The sequence below is a fragment of the Vigna unguiculata genome, chromosome 9, assembly GCF_037176805.1.
Source record: "Vigna unguiculata cultivar grain cowpea cultivar isolate G323 ecotype 2 chromosome 9, ASM3717680v1, whole genome shotgun sequence".
In the NCBI taxonomy this organism is placed as follows: Eukaryota; Viridiplantae; Streptophyta; class Magnoliopsida; order Fabales; family Fabaceae; genus Vigna; species Vigna unguiculata.
Window position 1 is genome coordinate 33,358,296 of NC_140800.1, and position 18,196 is coordinate 33,376,491.

Genomic DNA, 18,196 nt, shown 5'->3' on the forward strand with positions numbered 1-18,196 from the left:
GAGGGGGAGTGTCAAGGAGCAAGTTGTTACGATAGCCAACATGAATTGTAGATTTTTTATTTATTGCGTTTTAATTAGTTGAGATTTTGTTTTAATATTAGGAAGATTGTAATAAGAATAAAATCCCGTAGTTATAGGGATTTATTCTTTCTAAGTATATGGTTCGTTACATATGTATATGTTTAAATAGGTCAGTTGACCTAATAATCATCAATAAGGAATAAAACAATTATTCCCTTATGTTTTCAAGAATATAAATATATATATATATATATATATTATGAAATAAAAAACTATCATATATATAATACTACTAAAGATAATTATAATTTGATAAAGAAAAATACAACAAGTATTTACAAAAGACATACTAAGTGAATAATAATAACAAAGTTTTCATTTTTTGACTTTTAGCATTTGACCTGATATGATGCACACCGAAAAGGAAGAAGTGTGAACTAATTGATAGAAATAAAATATGTATAAGATACAATAATACAATATATTCAAGTATGAGTTAAAAATTGTGTACCTGGAATTAATGAAGGATCCATGGAAGCACGTAGTATGAGATGCTATTGTTCTCTTTCTGATAGGTATTCTCAAACGTAAGAGTGTTTTACGTTGTTACTTAAAAACTGACTAATGGGTATCAATTTTATAACCCCTTAGCAGAGACCAAGGACCTCTCAAAATGTATCTGATTATTCAAGCCCATAACAGACCGTTTATTAAACAATCCAATCCTATCACGGGTCGTTCATCAAAATACCCAAAATTATATATATTACCCATACAATAATTAATATTAACAAATAACTTAATTTATTATTAATGTTAATCCATAATAATAACAACATAGAGAATAATAATTTTATATAATAAAATTATATAAAATATAACATTCTCCCACTTGGATAACATTAATAAATAAATTAATTACATCAATTGCAACATAAGTACAAATACCAATTAAGAAATATAAACATGAATCACAAAGATAATATCTGATAGGGATACTTACCATATGCTTAGATTTCTTAAATAATGGATAATATATAGAATAAAAACAAACATGATAAATATGTGATCCCAAAATGGTTCATAAATTCTCTATGTAGAAAGAGAAAAGATGTAACGAAACTGACGTCATGGACAAATTTACATCTCATGAAAACATAATAATATAAAGTGTAAATCTCAGACTCCCACTAACCCAATATATCAAAAGACTTAACCACACCCATATGAGTTACATGATTTTGAAAAACTCTAGCAGATAAGTCTTTAGTTAGTGGGTCTGCTAACATATTTTCTGTAGCAGTATGCTCAATCCGAGTTTGATAATCCAAAACTTTCTCTCTAACAAATAGAAATTTTATATCAAAATGCTTTGAGCGAGTAGAACTTCTGTTGTTTTGAGATAAATGGACGGCAGCAGTGTTGTCACAATATATCACAAGTGGCCTAGAAATACTTTCAACAATTTGAAAGCCAGAAATCAAATTTTTAAGCCACACAACTTGACAAGTAGCTTCATAACAAGCAACATACTCTGCCTCCATAGTGGAAGTAGCTGTAAGAGTTTGTTTAACACTCTTCCAAGAAATGGCTCCTCCTGCCATCATAAAAATAAAGTCAGAAGTAGACTTTTGGTCGTCAGGGCAACCAGCAAAATTAGAATCAGAATAACCAATGACCTGAAGTTGATCAGACTTCTTAAAGGTCAACATATGATCCTTAGTTCCCTGCAAATATATAAAGACCTTTTTAACAGCTTTCCAGTGATCCAAACCTGGATCACTCAAGTATCTCCCTAAAGCATTAACAGCAAAAGCAATATCGGGACGAGTACAAACTTGAGCATACATTAAACTACCAACAGCGAAAGCATATGGGATTTTTTTCATTTCAACTTTGTCATTATCATTTTGAGGACACTGAGATTTGGAGAATTTGTAACCTTTTTGAACAGGTGATGCACATGAGGAGCAAGAATGCATGTTAAACCTCTTAAGGACTTTATCAATGTACTCTCTTTGAGACAAACCAAGAATGCCACGTGATCTATCACGAGAGATCTAAATGCCCAGAACAACAGAAGCATCACCAAGGTCCTTCATATCAAAGTGGCTATTTAGTATAAATTTTGTCTCAATCAAAAGTTCAACATTGCTACTAGCAAGAAGAATATCATCAACATATAAAACAAGAATGATGAAATGGCTCCCATTATTCTTCAAGTAAATGCATTGATCTGAGACATTTTCCTTGAAGCCAAAAGAAGTGACCACCTGATCAAATTTCAAATACCATTGCCTAGAAGCTTGTCTTAGTCCATAAATAGACTTCTTCAACCTGCAAACCAAATGCTCCCTGCCTTTTTTAGCAAAACCATCATGTTGAACCATATACATTTCTTCAAATAAATCTCCATTCAAAAAAGTTATTTTGACATCAATTTGATGAAGCTCCAAATCAAAATGAGCTACTAAAGCCATAACAACACGAAAAGCATCCTTAGTAGAGACTGGTGAGAAAGTCTCCTTATAATTAATGCCATCCCTCTGACTATAGCCTTTTGCTACAAGTCTGGCTTTATACCTTTCAACTTTTCCATCTGGACTACGCTTAGTCTTGAAGACCCATTTACACCCAACTGGTTTACAACCTAGTGGCAAATCCACAAGATCCCAAACATCATTATGGGCCATAGAAGCTAACTCATCATGCATAACATTTAACCAATCATCACCATGAGAACTAGAGATAGCCTATTCAAAAGTAGTAGGATCATCAACATTATTTACATCATATTCATGCTCTTGAAGATACACTAGATAATCATCAGATATAGAATACCTGCGTACTCTTTGAGATCTCCTCAAAGAAATTTCTTCAACAACATCATCATGAACTTGCTCATCTACTACAGGTGATGTGGCATCCACAAGATCTGGAACAAATTCATTTTCATCACGGACAACTGGAATGACATTATCTGCAGGAAGATAAATGGATGGCACGGGAATAACAACACGGTCTTCTCTAAAAGTAACTGGCCGTGGTGTATTGCTCCCACTGTCCAAATCATCCTCAAAGAATACCGCACGGTCAGACTCAATAACCTGCATAGAGTGAGAAGGACAATAAAACATGTTATCACGAGAACCCACACAATAACCAATAAAGAACCCACTGACAGTCTTGAGATCAAGTTTTTTTAACTGAGGCTTATAAGGCCTCACCTCCGCCTTACAACCCCACACATGGAAATGTCTCAAACTTGGCTTCTTCCCAGACATGAGTTCATAAGGAGTCTTTGAAACAGACTTGTTAGGTACTTGATTAAGGATATACACAACAGTCCTTAAAGCATCTCCCCAAAGGAAATCTGGTAAAGAGGAATGACTCAACATGCATCTCACCATCTCTAAAAGAGTGCGATTCCTCCTTTCTGCAACACCATTTTGCTGAGGAGTACCAGGCATAGTATACTGAGCTTACCACATTCATCAAGAAATCTAGCGAAAGGTCCAGGATTTCTTCCAGTCTCATCATATCTGCCATAATACTCTCCACCTCTATCAGACCTTACACATTTTATCCTTTTTCCTGTTTTCAACTCAATAGCAGCTTTGAAAGACTTAAAAGCATCCAAGGAACTTGATTTTTCCTGTAGGAGATCTATCCAACCAAAATGGGAATAATCATCTATAAACGTAATAAAATACCTATATCCGCCCATGGAAGTGGGTGTGATAGGTCCATATATATCAGTATGAATAAGCTCCAACACATTATCCCTCATGTTTGCTCCTGTATTCCTTACTTTTGCGGTAAGCTTGCCCTTAACGCAATCAACACAAGTATCAAAATCAGAAAAATCCAGATCATGCATAATACCCTCTTTAATCAACCTCTCAATCTGAGGTCTAGAAATATGTCCCAGACGTCTATCCCACAACATAGAGGAATTTTCATCAACTCTACTACGCTTATGTCCAATAACATAATTAACAGACATATCATTCATATTCAGCATGTAAAGTCCATCATATAAAACTCCTGAGCCAACAATAATTGAATTAAAATAAACAACAAGTTTACCATTGCCTAATTCAAAAGTGTAGCCACATTTGTCCAAAATTGAAACTGAAATAAAATTCCTTCTCATAGAAGGTACATAAACAACGTCTTTTAATAACAAAACATGTCCAGAAGGTAAATTTAAAGAAACTACTCCTATGTCTTCAACTAGTGCTCTAGCTCCATCTCCCATGATCATCTTGGACTCGACATCACTTGGTTTTCTCAGACTTGTGAACCCCTATAAAGAATTCACAACATGAATAGTAGCACCCGAGTCTAACCACCAAGAATTGGGAGGAACATCAATAACATTAGATTCAAAACAAGCTAGAGCATATAAGAGTATACCTTCCTTATCAGCATTCTTCTTCTTAAGAATATAACAATAAGCTAGCTTGTGTCCAAAATTCTTACAATAGGCACAAATTCCCTTGAAGTACTTCTTCTTAGGCTCCAAAACCACTTATGCTTTCCATGTGTTCCCTTTTTCAGGACGAGATTTACCTTTGAAGCCCTTTTTCATAGGTTTAGTGCTTGAAGTAGTAGTTGTAAATTGCACACTATGAGACTTGATGTTTTTAATCGATGCTTCCTCTTGAGAAATAATAGCTATCATTTCATCAATTGTCCATTCTTCCTTTTGAGTGTTGTAAGAAGTCTTCAACACATCAAACTGAGAAGGAAGAGATTCCATAACCTGCCAAATCAAGTAACTATCACCAAGATCTACCTTTAGAGATTTGAGTTTGTTATAATAGTGCACAAGCTTCATCATATGCTCACGAACACCACTAACACCATCATATTTGGTCTTCTCAAGAAGTGACAGATATTGACCCTTTTGAGCTTTATCAAAAGTTTTAAACTTCTCACCAACTGATCTCATAAAATCCTTAGCATTGTCATTATCTGGAATGCTCTGTCGAATAGACTTCTCCATGGTATATCTCATCACCATCAAGCACATCCTGTTCGAGTGTTCCCATTTTTCACGAGAAGCTCTCTGGACAATAGTGGACTCAGGCGTAAGAGCTGAAGGTTCTGCTTCTCTCAAGGAAAAATCCATGTTGGTAATTGCTAGATACAAATCCAAAGATTCTTTCCAGTCCTCAAAATTTGTCCAATTTAAAGTTTTGATCGAAGTCAATGGCATAGGCAAAGAAGCTGGTATCAAAATAACAAAGAAACATTTAATACACATTTATTGTGTAAATAAACAAAATAAATGTTTCTGAATACACAACAACATATGCCTATGATATCAAATTATTTCTCATTCACTATGATCCCGCCTAAGGGTCCCTGATCATAATAATTAAGAAATATAATAAAATACAATGCACATCTCATGTCAAAAGAAATCTAATACCGATAGGGTACAAGACAAATAATTGACATAATAAAATTCAAAAAATACATTGTATCAAGAAAAGTAAAATGCATTAATAATAAAATATCGATAGGGTATAATTAATATTAATGTAATATCAAATTAATTAATAAAATATTTAAATTATATTATTCCCACAAAATTTCATACAACTGTACCTACGATAGGTGAGTTAACAATTATATAAAATTATATCATGCTTAACAAAAATATAATAAATTATATAATGCATGAAATAATAATAATAATAATTATTATTATTAATTTAATTAATTAATTAATTATTTTATTATTATTAAATATAAGGTTTAATTATGCCTTTAGTTCCCATTTTAGAGTCAAAATCTCAAAATGGTACCAAAATTTTTAAAAGTCTCAAATTGGTTCCCTTTTTTGTTAAAAGGTCTCACGTTTGCCCTTTCCATTAAGTCAAGGTTGACCCCGTTAGAAGGAGTGCCACGTGTCAGTTCCTCGATTTTTTTATAATTTTTTTATTATTTTTATTTTGAATTTTTTTAAAAAAAAATCAAAAAAATTGTCACGTGTCAAGCTGTCATCGTGCTACGTGGCAGTGGCAGTGACAATGACACGTGTCAGTATTATGCCAGGTGTCATTTTCTTAGTCTCAATTTAGTCCCTTTATTTAAATTTGTCTCAATTTAGTCCCAATTTTTGTAAAAATGAGCAATTTTGTCCCTCTTCAAATTGAAACAAAAATTAATTGTATATAAATGTTATACAAATATTTTTATTAAATTTGATATTTTTATTCAAATTGATATTTTTAACATAGCTAAGTTTATTTAAAATTATGTTTCACATTCAACTTTACTTAAAATTGTTTTCAAATTTTAAATTTATATTTGTTTTATTGTTACATGAACTAGTTAATTTATGAATTTTTTTCTATTAACATTATTTTCTATTAACAACTTTTAAACAATTTTAAATAAAGTTCAATGTAAAATATTAATTAAATGAACTTAATTTGGTTAAAAATATTTACTTGAAATATCAATTTTGATGGAAATATTTGTGTACATTTATATAAAAATTTAATTTAATTTCAATTTGGAGAGGGACAAAATTGCTAATTTTTACAAAAATTTGGACTAAATTGAGACAAATTAAAATAAAGGGACCAAATTGAGACTAAGGAAATGACACCTGGTGTAATACTAACACATGTCACTGCCACATCACTCTGTCACTGCCACGTGGCACGATGATAGCTTGATACGTGGCAATTTTTTTATTTTTAAAAAAAATTAAAAATTAAAAATAATAAAAAATAAAAAAATAATAATTAAAAATTCAAAAAATCGAGGAATTGACACGTGGCACTCCCTCTAACGACGTCAACCTTGACTTAATGGAAATGGCAAACGTGAGACGTTTTAACAAAAAAGGGGACCAATTTGAGACTTTTAAAAATTTGGGTACCATTTTGAGATTTTGACTCCAAAATAGGGACCAAAGGCATAATTAAACCTAAATATAATTATATTATTAATTGTTATTATTATTCCCGTAGTTACGGGGTTCTTTTCCTATAGTCAATGCAGTGTTCATTGTTTTAAAAGATTCAAAAAGATGTACATAAATTTGGTACATAAATCTAGTGCACGTGGGCCATTGGTGCGAAACTTAAGCCAACAAAAGTGACCATCATCCACAGTGAACCACTGTTGCGCATAACGTCGACGTGAACCACTGTTTTGCGACAAAAACGACGTTCACTGCTGCTGTGCATAACGCAGACCGTCACCACGCAGATCGAGCACCGTCGTGATGTAGTGTCAAACATTTCTCGTGAAAGAGAAAATGTAAACGGTTGGTGGTCAAACGGGAGAAACCTGGCTTTGATTTGGGGCTTTGAAACGTGATGCACAATGATTTGGGGCTTTGATTTCGAATATTGATTTATCCAAAAAACAATTGATATTGATATATTAGGTTTTGATAAACAATAAAAAATCTCTCGAGCACAGATCGTGAAATTCCAAAAAGGGGATTTTACTCCTAATTAAGATTCCAAATTTGGTGCTTTGATAATATTAATTAAACCACATCAGACCAATAATTAATAAAAAATTAAACTCCTTAATCAAATTTTGAATGCAATCAAAAGTTAAGGTCTTCCGTAAGAATGAACGATTATGAAAATTATGACACACTTTCCAAAAGAATAACTATATTTTGTATCTTATAGGCTCTTATACCAATTGATAGAAATAAAACATGTATAAGATACAATAATACAATATATTCAAGTATGAGTTAAAAATTGTGTACCTGGAATGAATGAAGGATTCACGGAAGCACGTAATATGAGATGCTACTGTTCTCTTTCTAATAGGTATTCTCAAAAGTAAGAGTGTTTTACGTTGTTACTTAAAAACTGACTAATGGGCATCAGTTTTATAACCCCTCAGCAGAGACCATGGACCTCTCAAAATGTATTTGATTATTCAAGCCTATCACAGACTATTTATTAAACAATCCAATCCCAATCAGAATACCCAAAATTATATATATTACCCATACAATAATTAATATTAACAAATAACTTAATTTATTATTAATGCTAATCTATAATAATAATAACATAGAGAATAATAATTTTATATAATAAAATTATATAAAATATAACACTAATTCCTTCTACCATTTGAAATGTAGACACTAAGACACATGCACAACGCATGACATGTGAGAATAAAATATGTATTGACTAATGTATCAAATTGAACTACTAAAGTAATATTCAAGAAGAAAACAAGAAGTTAAGGAGAAGAATAAGTAGATAAAAAATCACATAGAGAGAAAACAAAAGATAGAAATTAAGATAATAGAGATAGCTAACCATTATTTTTTTTCCTAAAAAAATATGATTTATTTAATTTTTTAGCTCATTAAATATCATTTTAAGTACCAATAGAAACTAATAGTCACCCACAATGTTTTAATTAAAATTTCTGCTCAAACATATTTTTTTCAATCAATTTAATAAAGATATATTAGCACCGAAAAAAGTTAGGGACAATTGGATATACATGTCAACACATGAACAAATACACATGGGTCAATATATGAAAACAAGTGTCAAAACGTCGACACACACGTGTCAACACGGCGACACACACATGTGATCATGTGTCAACACGTGACAACGCGTGTGGCAACACTATTTGTCACAAAATCAAATCTTTAGGTTGTTTGGTGATAAGGAGTACGTCAATTATTTTTGATGTTTAGGAATAAAATTATATCAAAATTTTGAACATAAACAAAATTCAATTTCATATCATAATTTTTTATTTAAAAATACAGTTAACTCATTTTTTTATTGTATAATCTAAAATCTATTTTTAAATTTGAAATATATTTTGAATTGTCCAACATGGATCATATAATTTGTAAACGCATTATATTTTACTGTCCAAAATGTATTTTTATTTTGCATATTTTAAGATGCATTTCTAAATTTAAAACTATATTTTAAATTATGTAATAATAATATAATTACACAATTTAAAATGTATTCTTAGTTGTATAATTCAAAACATGTTTCTAAAATGTGTAATTCAAAAATTTGATTTATGAATAAGTTAAACTTTTTAAATAATTTATAAAGAAGAAACCACGAAGAGGAGTGAAAAAAATATCATTAAATAAACAATCGAAATATTTGATTAAACTAACTTATAAGTTAACTTGTTTATATACATAGTAATACACTAGTGAAGGTTCCACTTTTTTCTTATAATAATAAAAAATAAAAAATTAATTACTATAATAAATATTAAAAGTATTATTAAATAAATAAATAATATGTCCATAAAAGATCAATCAATTTGATTAATTTTTATAATTTGTTACAATATTGTTGTCGATAATTTTTTTATGCATGGTAAAACAAATAAAATAAGTTTAATCGAGTTTAAAGACAAAAAAGAAATAAAGAAATGTACGTAAAAGACATTTACAAAACATATAGAGTAAAACTATAAGGAGTTTGTCTGTAAAAAAAAAGTTACAAAAAAATAATATCCTTTATTAACTATATTGTTTTAGCATAATTTCTCCCAATGATGATCTAAACAACATGATTAATATAGATGTTATACATAAAAATTCGTTCAAACTTTATAATTACTACTTAATTTAGTGCGCATGTAACTAGATATTCTGCATTCAAAATTCAAAATTTGATGTAGATAAATAAATTCGTTCAAACTTTATAATTACTACTTAATCTCCTTCCTCAACCATGAATGATATATTTCATTAATTTGTACATACTCCTACTTTTTATGGAAAGTTAGTACTTAATAAGTTATCCTGAAAGAATCAGTTTCTATGTTATAAATTAAAAAATACAAATAAAATAGTAAAAGTACTGATAAATTTTAGTTTAAGAATAACTACACAAATAATGAAGACTATTTAATGGTAACATGTGTAACATACGAAGACCTTCCGACATATAACTAAATAAAAGAAGTTAACTAAATTCAGGAAATATGGTACCAATGTAATGAGTAATAATCTTTAATTTTCTCTCTCTCGTTATTTATTAATACAAAACACAAAATATTATACTCATAATATTTATTAAGGATAACACAGAATTTATAGAAATTAGAAAAGGTCTTTATAAGAGCAAGATATATATATATTTTTTTAAATGTGTTATTAATAGATTGTAGTTTTATCCATTTTCTTACATTATTAATTGATTATTTTCACTTTTGAAGAGTAGAATTGGGCCAGCGCTGTCTGTGGTGGAGGTCCAAACCCCTTTTGGGTCCATAAATTGGTTCAACCCTACACTTTTACCACCTACGCTGCTCTGCTCTCTCCTCATCGGAAGTATCGTGTTTCTCACCTTCAGCCTCGTCCGCAAGAAGAACGGTTCGATTGGGTCCTCTAGCCGTTCCTTCTCTGTTTCTGGTATGACATTCATCGAATTATTCTTGTCTTTCTGAATTTACACTTCTAGCATGCCTCTATTTGATTTGAGTGACCAACTGTACAATTAGGGTTTTGACTTTGATTCCTTCGGTAGGTTTTGGATTCTTTTTATTTATTTTTCATGACGTACACAACATGGGTTGTTGTGGGCATATTTCTGAGGTCTTTGCTCAATAGTTAGGTTTTAATCTTACGATTTTCTCTCACTTTTTTTTTAGTCGTTTGTTCGAGTTATCTTTAAGGGAGTTAGCATACTCCAAACTACCTGATTTGATTGCTAAGGTTGTTATTCACTGGGGGTGAAAATCTTTAGAAGTGGTTCAAGAACCTGGTTAGCGGTTTCTTCGTTGTAACTTCTGAGGGTTGCCATAATAATTCAAACAAACAGTGTTCCTCTGTAAATGGTTTGTGTACATAAGCGTGTGTTTCAGACAGGGAGGGTAGAGAATTGTAGTCCCACTACACATTCAGGACAATTAAGTTGATTTAACTAGTATATACCATTACAATAAGAGGTCATGTTGCGAATTTTTGCCAGGGATGATTTTTCAATGCTGTTAAAAAGAGAGCTGAGTAAGGTTTAAGTCTATGTCGATCTTAATTTGATCTCATGACATCAATGCTTTCTTTATGATAGATGACAAGCGCTTGGACAAATATGAGCTTTGCACTCAAACATAGGGATATAGAAAGGGAATGGGAGAATCGGGGTGGAGTTATGGTTATTTTTTTAAAATTATTGGAGATTCTTGCTCACTCAGAAGATGTATGCCTGCTAAAATACTGGAAAGGATGAGGAGATCCAATTTAGTTTCAATATTGTTATAGCTTTGGAGCATCTTGGAGCAAATGAGCAATGGAGCTTGTGGAGCACGGCTCACCTCAAGGATTGCTCTCTTGGTTTGCTTCATAGTTTTGGTTTTATTTATTTTTTGTGTAATCATTGGAGTAATGATGATGATAAGTAGAAATGTTAGGTTTTTGCCTAGGCTTTAAAAAAGCTAGAGACGTCCTCCACTTTGCTGATGAGCTTCAAATTTTGTTTGTAGACAAGCAGACTGCATAACTATCAAACATGAGTGGCCGGTTTTCTCGCACAATTTATGTCGGAAACCTGCCTTCTGACATAAGAGAGTCAGAAATTGAAGATCTCTTCTACAAGGTTAGATTTTTACTTTTCTTGTGCAATATACTAGTTGCATCCTGTAGATTATATTTTGTGCATGTTCAGTTTGTTTGGTCCTCCTGAATATTTCTACATATAATTTAAGTTGACCCATTATCTGGAATTCTCTCCCAGTTCTTTTGAAGAATTTGAAATGTGAGTTTCCTTACTAGAACCATTTTTATTCGCATACTCATTTTAAAAAAAGTGAAATCAATTTAGAGATTATTTTAACTGATGAATAGCCATTATGGAATACTACTCTTATGATGACTTTTGAACAAGGAAAAATGATGTTTGACCAGCATATTTGTATATTTTCTTGTTATGGACCTTGTTTACCTTTGATAGTTTATATTTACTAAATCTGCTTTACACTTGCGTCCTTCATTTGTAGCAATTACATGTTTAGTTCATTTTAATATAATTCACAGTTAAGTTCTTATAAGTGGAGTTGATAGTTGTGTACTAATGTAGCTGTGTTGCAATGTTATTCTCACTACAGTATGGTCGTATAATGGATATTGAATTGAAGATTCCTCCCCGCCCTCCATGTTATTGTTTTGTTGAGGTATTTTTCTTTTCTATATTTAGTACTAGTTGAGGTATTTATCCTCCTGTCCATGTGTTTTTTTTTTCTTATACCATTTGATCATTTATTGTTTGTTGGGTTGCTAGTTTGATAATGCTCGAGATGCTGAAGATGCAATTCGAGGTAGAGATGGATACAACTTTGACGGTTGTCGGTTAAGGGTAAGGAGCTGTTCCAACTTTTGGTTTCTGAGGTAAATTCCTCTATAATGTTATGTCTCATATGTTCTGGTTGCAGGTGGAGCTTGCTCATGGAGGTAGAGGGCCATCGTCAAGTGATCGACGGGGATATGGAGGAAGTGGTGGGGGTGGAGGAGCTGGTGGCGGTCGTTTTGGCATCTCACGCCATTCTGAATTTCGAGGTATGCCCATTGTGCTTTTGGTGTAATCTTGTTTTTTATAGTGAAGGATAGGGAGCATTGCTACTTATTTTTCTCCAGACTGCACATTCGTCCATTTAGTTATCCTTTGTTTGTTTGTGTATCTTTTTTAATTATATTAATTTTTCAGTCTTTATGCTTAAATGTTGGTGCCAAGTTTTATGGATTTTTCATTTTGAGAAACATTTTTTGTTTGCCTTCTCTTTGATTTTTTATGGTTCATAATTTATATGAAATAGTTGTTTAATACGTATTCATAAATCAACTGTAGTTGAACTTTTCATATTTTGCACACAGCATTTTGGTAAGTTTTTATTTCGTCTGCAGTTATTGTTCGTGGACTCCCATCTTCTGCATCCTGGCAAGATTTGAAGGTATCATAATCTTAATGCTTGTAAACTTTACGACTCAAATTGTTCCCACCTCACAATGTTATGATATTCGGTTTCAGGATCATATGCGAAAAGCTGGGGATGTTTGTTTTGCTGAGGTTTCTCGTGATAGTGAAGGTACACCTTCATTTCGGTTTTTGTTTTGCTAAATTACTGATTACATTGATACAGTTATAAGTAATATTTGTTTGTTTTAGCACCTGCTATCTTCATCTTCTTTATGAAAATTAAAATATATTATAAGATCCCAGGGGTTTGAATGTCACAATCTTGAACGTTAATGCGATGTGGGGTCTAATGTTTTAAATTAATATGATTGAAGAAATGAAGCATTGTAAAATGGACATGAAACTCTTAATTAGGCAAGGACATCCAAATTTGTTGTTTTATGTCTTCTACGGGTTTGCTTTATAATGGTGCCAGAGGGCATGCGGGAAAATATAACATATTTCCACTATTAACTTGCAACACGTTCTAATCAGTATATGTATCTTTGTATTATTTTTTGAATTATTATTAGTTTGGAGTCCACAATTCATAGGCTGAGTAATGTTAAATGTGCCATTGCGCAATTGTGATGTTCACTGCCTCCAAGGTTAACAAAGAGCCCAGTGAGTGCTTTAAATAGTGGGAATCTTGACCTAAACAATCATTCAGGATATAAATTTTACCCTGCTGCTTTTGTATGTAATTCTTTATTGAATGCATAATACCTTGCCAAGGAAATTAAAGTCTAGGTTGAGGATTGCCTTTCTTTAATTGTAAATCACAGACAGTAGTTGAACTACTGCGCCAATGTGTTGTGTTGTGACATTGCCACTCCTCTAAGGGCTGTTGCATTGAAGTGATTTGTGGCTGCTTCCTCTATTTGCATCTTGCCAGATGGGCTGTGACCTCTGGCATTGGTAGACAGCCTTTAATCTGTGTTTTCTGCAACTGCTGGGACACAATGATTGGGTGAGAAGGAGTTGGTGTTTGATGGGAGAAGAAGCCTCGGTTTTTGTTTTTTCTTGGTGATAAGGGGTGACGGATGAATGTAGAAGTGTCTGCGTTATTTTTTTCTCATGGTGATGGCTGATAAGAAGCCTCGAATGAATTTTACGTATTATAGAATTTTATTTAGCATGAAGGGTGTTGAATGGTCAAGTATTTTGCTGTATAATTTCAGATCACCTTACATTATTCAACTCGTATTGTTGTGTTGGTTGTAGTTATATAAAGTTGGAAAATTGCAATTTTTATGATAGAATGTGTGCAGTTTAGGGCCATGAACACTTGATATCCTTTTGTATGAATTCATTCATGCATCACTGGCGTTGTATTAATAGACATCAAGCATCCCAGTTAATCTGTTATATTAAGGCTTTATTGCACAAAGCAGCCTACTTTTTGAGCAGATAATTTATCAACCCTGGTTTGGAGTCTATGAAATTGAGTATTTAATATAGATTTAATTATTATCATGGGTACAGAAATCACCATTCTGGGGCTCTTTTCGAGCAAGTGTCTCAACTTTTACACTAGCCTTTTGTGTGTGAATATCAAATCGTTTACTTTTAGCTTTCTATTCTGCAAATGTATACCTATTCTGACACACTTTTAAAATGTAGTTTTAGTGTATATCGCTCATACTATTGTTCTATGTTTAGGGACTTTTGGCATTGTTGATTACACTAATTATGACGACATGAAGTATGCTGTAAGTTCTTCATCCAGTTATTGATACCAAAATTACTGCTCTACTCTTCTTTCCGTTTTCTAACACACCTTTACAGATTCGGAAACTGGATGACACCGAGTTTAGAAATCCTTGGGCACGAGCCTATATTCGGGTAATTTCTCATCCTAAAGTTATATCTAAAGGAATTCTTCAATAGCTGGCATATATTAATTCAAGCATCCTTTCGACATGCTTAAAGATCTTGTACTCTTTCTTTTGCCTCTTTTCCCTATAAAATGATTTTGTAACCCGTACGCATGAGGGTGCTTGATTATTCTAAGGTTTGAGATTTTGTGAAAAGTGATTTGTGGATTGTTATCATTTTAATATAGATTACTGGACAAAAAATTACTGGTGTTTGTGCAGGTGAGAAAGTATGAGGGCAGTCGTTCTAGGAGCCGCAGCAGAAGCCCCAGCAGGAGTAGAAGTCCGAAAAGGGCCAGAAGGTGAGTTCTTTTGTTAAATTTCATTGCCAAATAGCCTTTAGACATTTTACTTTTACTCATGGAAAACCTGTTTCATTTCATTCTACAGTAGATCCGTGGAGCGTTCTGTGTCTAGGTCACGATCCAGATCACGATCAGCATCACCCATCAAATCTTCAAGGTATGTAAAACATACTATGTTGAGTAAATTGTCTGCAATACCTTCTACATGCATCTGAGTTTTTCATTGAATTATGCAGGCCAAGATCACGCTCACGGTCTGGATCTCCTCGCCAGGTATTTTTGATTTAAAAATTTAAAATATAATATTTCTGTTGTGAACTCGGAACATGACATAATTTTGCAAGTCTTCTGATGAATCCGTATGTATTTGAGGATTTAGCATGTTTTATGTATTCAGAATTTTGTTCGTCTTGTTTTTCTTTTGTTCAAATCTAAATTGTAGTATGTTTTATGAAAAACATATTAAGTGTAATTTTTGTAGTAAATTACACAATTTTTGATTATTCCTCCCTGTTTGAGTTTACATGATGAAACCATAAATGAATAATCTGTGTTTATTGACAGCATTGAACTATTTTTTTGTAGGTGCTGTCAGGTAGTGGATGAATTTCTAAAATGACGCAGGTGGTTCTCTGGAGATATTGTCCCCGGTCTAGGCAGTATCAGAATTATATTTAAGTTGATCTGAATTGTTCTAAGGGCAAACTTGTGATGTACCTAGGCTGTTTCTTGGTAAATGTTTACCAGTTCGGTTATTGTGTTGTTTCATTCAAACAAAAATGTTCGATATTAGCCTAGCGGTTGCGGTTGTACCTTTTATAAAGTTGCTTTGACAATTGTTAACACTTGCGAAGTATAATTTCATTTTTATATCAGCTGCCTCGTCAACGGTTTGGTAACACTGGCATGTTTTGGTATGAAAGAAATGAATGGAAATATTTTTAAAAAGACTTAATATTATGAGATTAATATTTTTTTTTTCATTTTACATTTTTTTATATTTTGTTGAATAAAATCAAAGTTATGTGCAATATAACATTATTTTGGAATTTAATTATAGTTGAGTCTTCATTTTCACATAAATCTTTTCATAAAATATATATCTATAGGTTGTTATATTTTTTTTGTAAAGAGAGAAAAAAAAATCTCACAAGAAAAGTAGGTAATATCCATCTTAGAAACCTATATTTCATCCATTCTTTAATTATTTTTTTTACTGTCATAGCTAACTTTTTTTTAGGTTATACTTGTTAGAAAATCTTGCTTCAATAAAATAGTTAAAAGAGTTCAAAATTTTAGAGAAAGTACAAAGATCTCAAGCATTTAGGGTTAATAAGAAGTTGAATACATAAGAAACCTTAGATAAAATAAACATAGGGCTGTAAGCGCTTTAGATATTAGAGTTTGGACGTTCATGAAGTTGGACACTCCTATTACGTAGGCACGTTAGTTGTATTAAATCTACCTAGAGGTTAGACTTCAGTTTTTCAAAAACATTTAGACGTGTCTAAAATTATACAATAATATCTTAGGTTTGAAGGAACACTTCTCTTCTACACATGCATATTATTATCATCAAAAACTTTGAAGAGTGAGACACTTTGTATGCTTTGATTTCTAATATAAATTAAAATACATAACTTGTAAAAGTGAAGATTCACATTTTTTTCATTCTTTTAATTGGACATTCTCATTATTATTTATGTTACCTTCTTCAAACACATTTTCCATACCATGCTACTGCTAGCTTCAATTTTTCTATTTTATATTTACTTATTCATGTTTTCAGTAGATTTGGTTAATATCTCCAAGGTGAATTACGAGACTCTCAATAATTAGTTATTGTCTCTTCGTGAGAGAGCTAGTAAGAAAGTGAAGATTTGTATTAGAATGATAGTAAATGAGAGATATGAATATGAAAGTTGAGTCTTAGTTGAGTATCAACCATTCAACATGGATGATTCATTATTCCCTCTAGTATATTTATAGGCTTCCAATATCACGAGTGAATAAATATATTTGTTCTGGTATATTCAATAATCTCATATCGTTTAGGATTTGAGGTCAAACGCACATCTAATAGTCTCATATCATTTAAGAGTCTAGGTCAAACGTAATTTAAATACTTTTTTCTCCTTCCACCTTCCAAGACGTCTTTTAAGGACAGAACCATAACAAAGCTTCATACTCCAAAACGGATAATGTCTTGAAAATGTGGTAGTTAATCCTAACAATCCTTACCAAACTTGTGGTTGGAATAATATTAAACAACTTCTTGAATAATAAAACATTATATCATAAGATATTAATGGTCAATAAAATTTATAATAAATAAATATTCTTAAACGTATAAATTCTATATAAAATAAATAATTTATATCATTATGCAAAGTCTTTTAAAGTTATTGAAATTTAATTAAAAGTAATTTTAAAGAATAGTTTGCGCGCATGTTGTTTATTGTTTATAACAAAATTAGTGAAAACATCAACTTTTTATGATAATAAAAAATAATAAAATTATTATTATAATTATCAAACTAAATATAAATATGTTTTGTAATTTTATTGTAAATATTTTTTATTTATTTATAATTAGTTTTATAATTAAAAAATGGCCAAGTTTAAAAGGACGGTGAAATTGAAAAAAAAGAAGTTAAATTTAAAGATACAGTAAAATTAAAAAATAATTATTTTAATTTAAAAAAAAATTAAAGGGTAAATTTGAAAAACAAATATGGATACTAAAAAATAAAATTCCTTATTTATTATATATATATATATATATATATATATATATATATTTTGACCATTAATTTGGAAGCTACAATAATATATTTAAAATTTAAATATATTAATTTTCTATTAAATATGATTAATATGATTTGTTTAAATTTAAATAATTTTTTATTAAATATGATATTAGTAATCAAGTTACAAAATTATTAATTAATAGTGAGTAAGTAAAACTAGAAAATGTTTCATTAACAACTAAAATTGGTGAATTAGTGTGATCAATTTAGATACTAATCTATAAAATAAA

The 18,196-nt window shown here is 31.1% G+C and overlaps 1 protein-coding gene and 1 pseudogene across 2 annotated transcripts; one reads left to right on the top strand and one right to left on the bottom strand.

The window, feature by feature from the left end:
- Window positions 1–1,211: 1,211 nt before the first annotated feature.
- Window positions 1,212–2,003, bottom strand: LOC146883924 (secreted RxLR effector protein 161 pseudogene; annotated as a pseudogene).
- An 8,203-nt stretch (window positions 2,004–10,206) lies between these two features.
- On the top strand, window positions 10,207–16,031 carry SR34A (SER/ARG-rich protein 34A). Of its 2 annotated transcripts, none has more exons than XM_028049311.2 (13): window positions 10,207–10,438; window positions 11,509–11,621; window positions 12,130–12,195; window positions 12,303–12,377; window positions 12,454–12,577; window positions 12,923–12,969; window positions 13,047–13,104; window positions 14,637–14,686; window positions 14,763–14,819; window positions 15,074–15,153; window positions 15,242–15,313; window positions 15,393–15,429; window positions 15,742–16,031. In XM_028049311.2, exons 2-13 carry the CDS (start codon window positions 11,535–11,537, stop codon window positions 15,760–15,762), a joined length of 774 nt encoding a protein of 257 aa, XP_027905112.1. In that variant the 5' UTR covers window positions 10,207–10,438; window positions 11,509–11,534; the 3' UTR covers window positions 15,763–16,031. The 2 variants fall into 2 exon arrangements, with proteins under 2 accessions (XP_027905112.1, XP_085523175.1); XM_085667049.1 differs by having other exon boundaries at window positions 15,245–15,313.
- The last annotated feature ends 2,165 nt before the right edge of the window (window positions 16,032–18,196 follow it).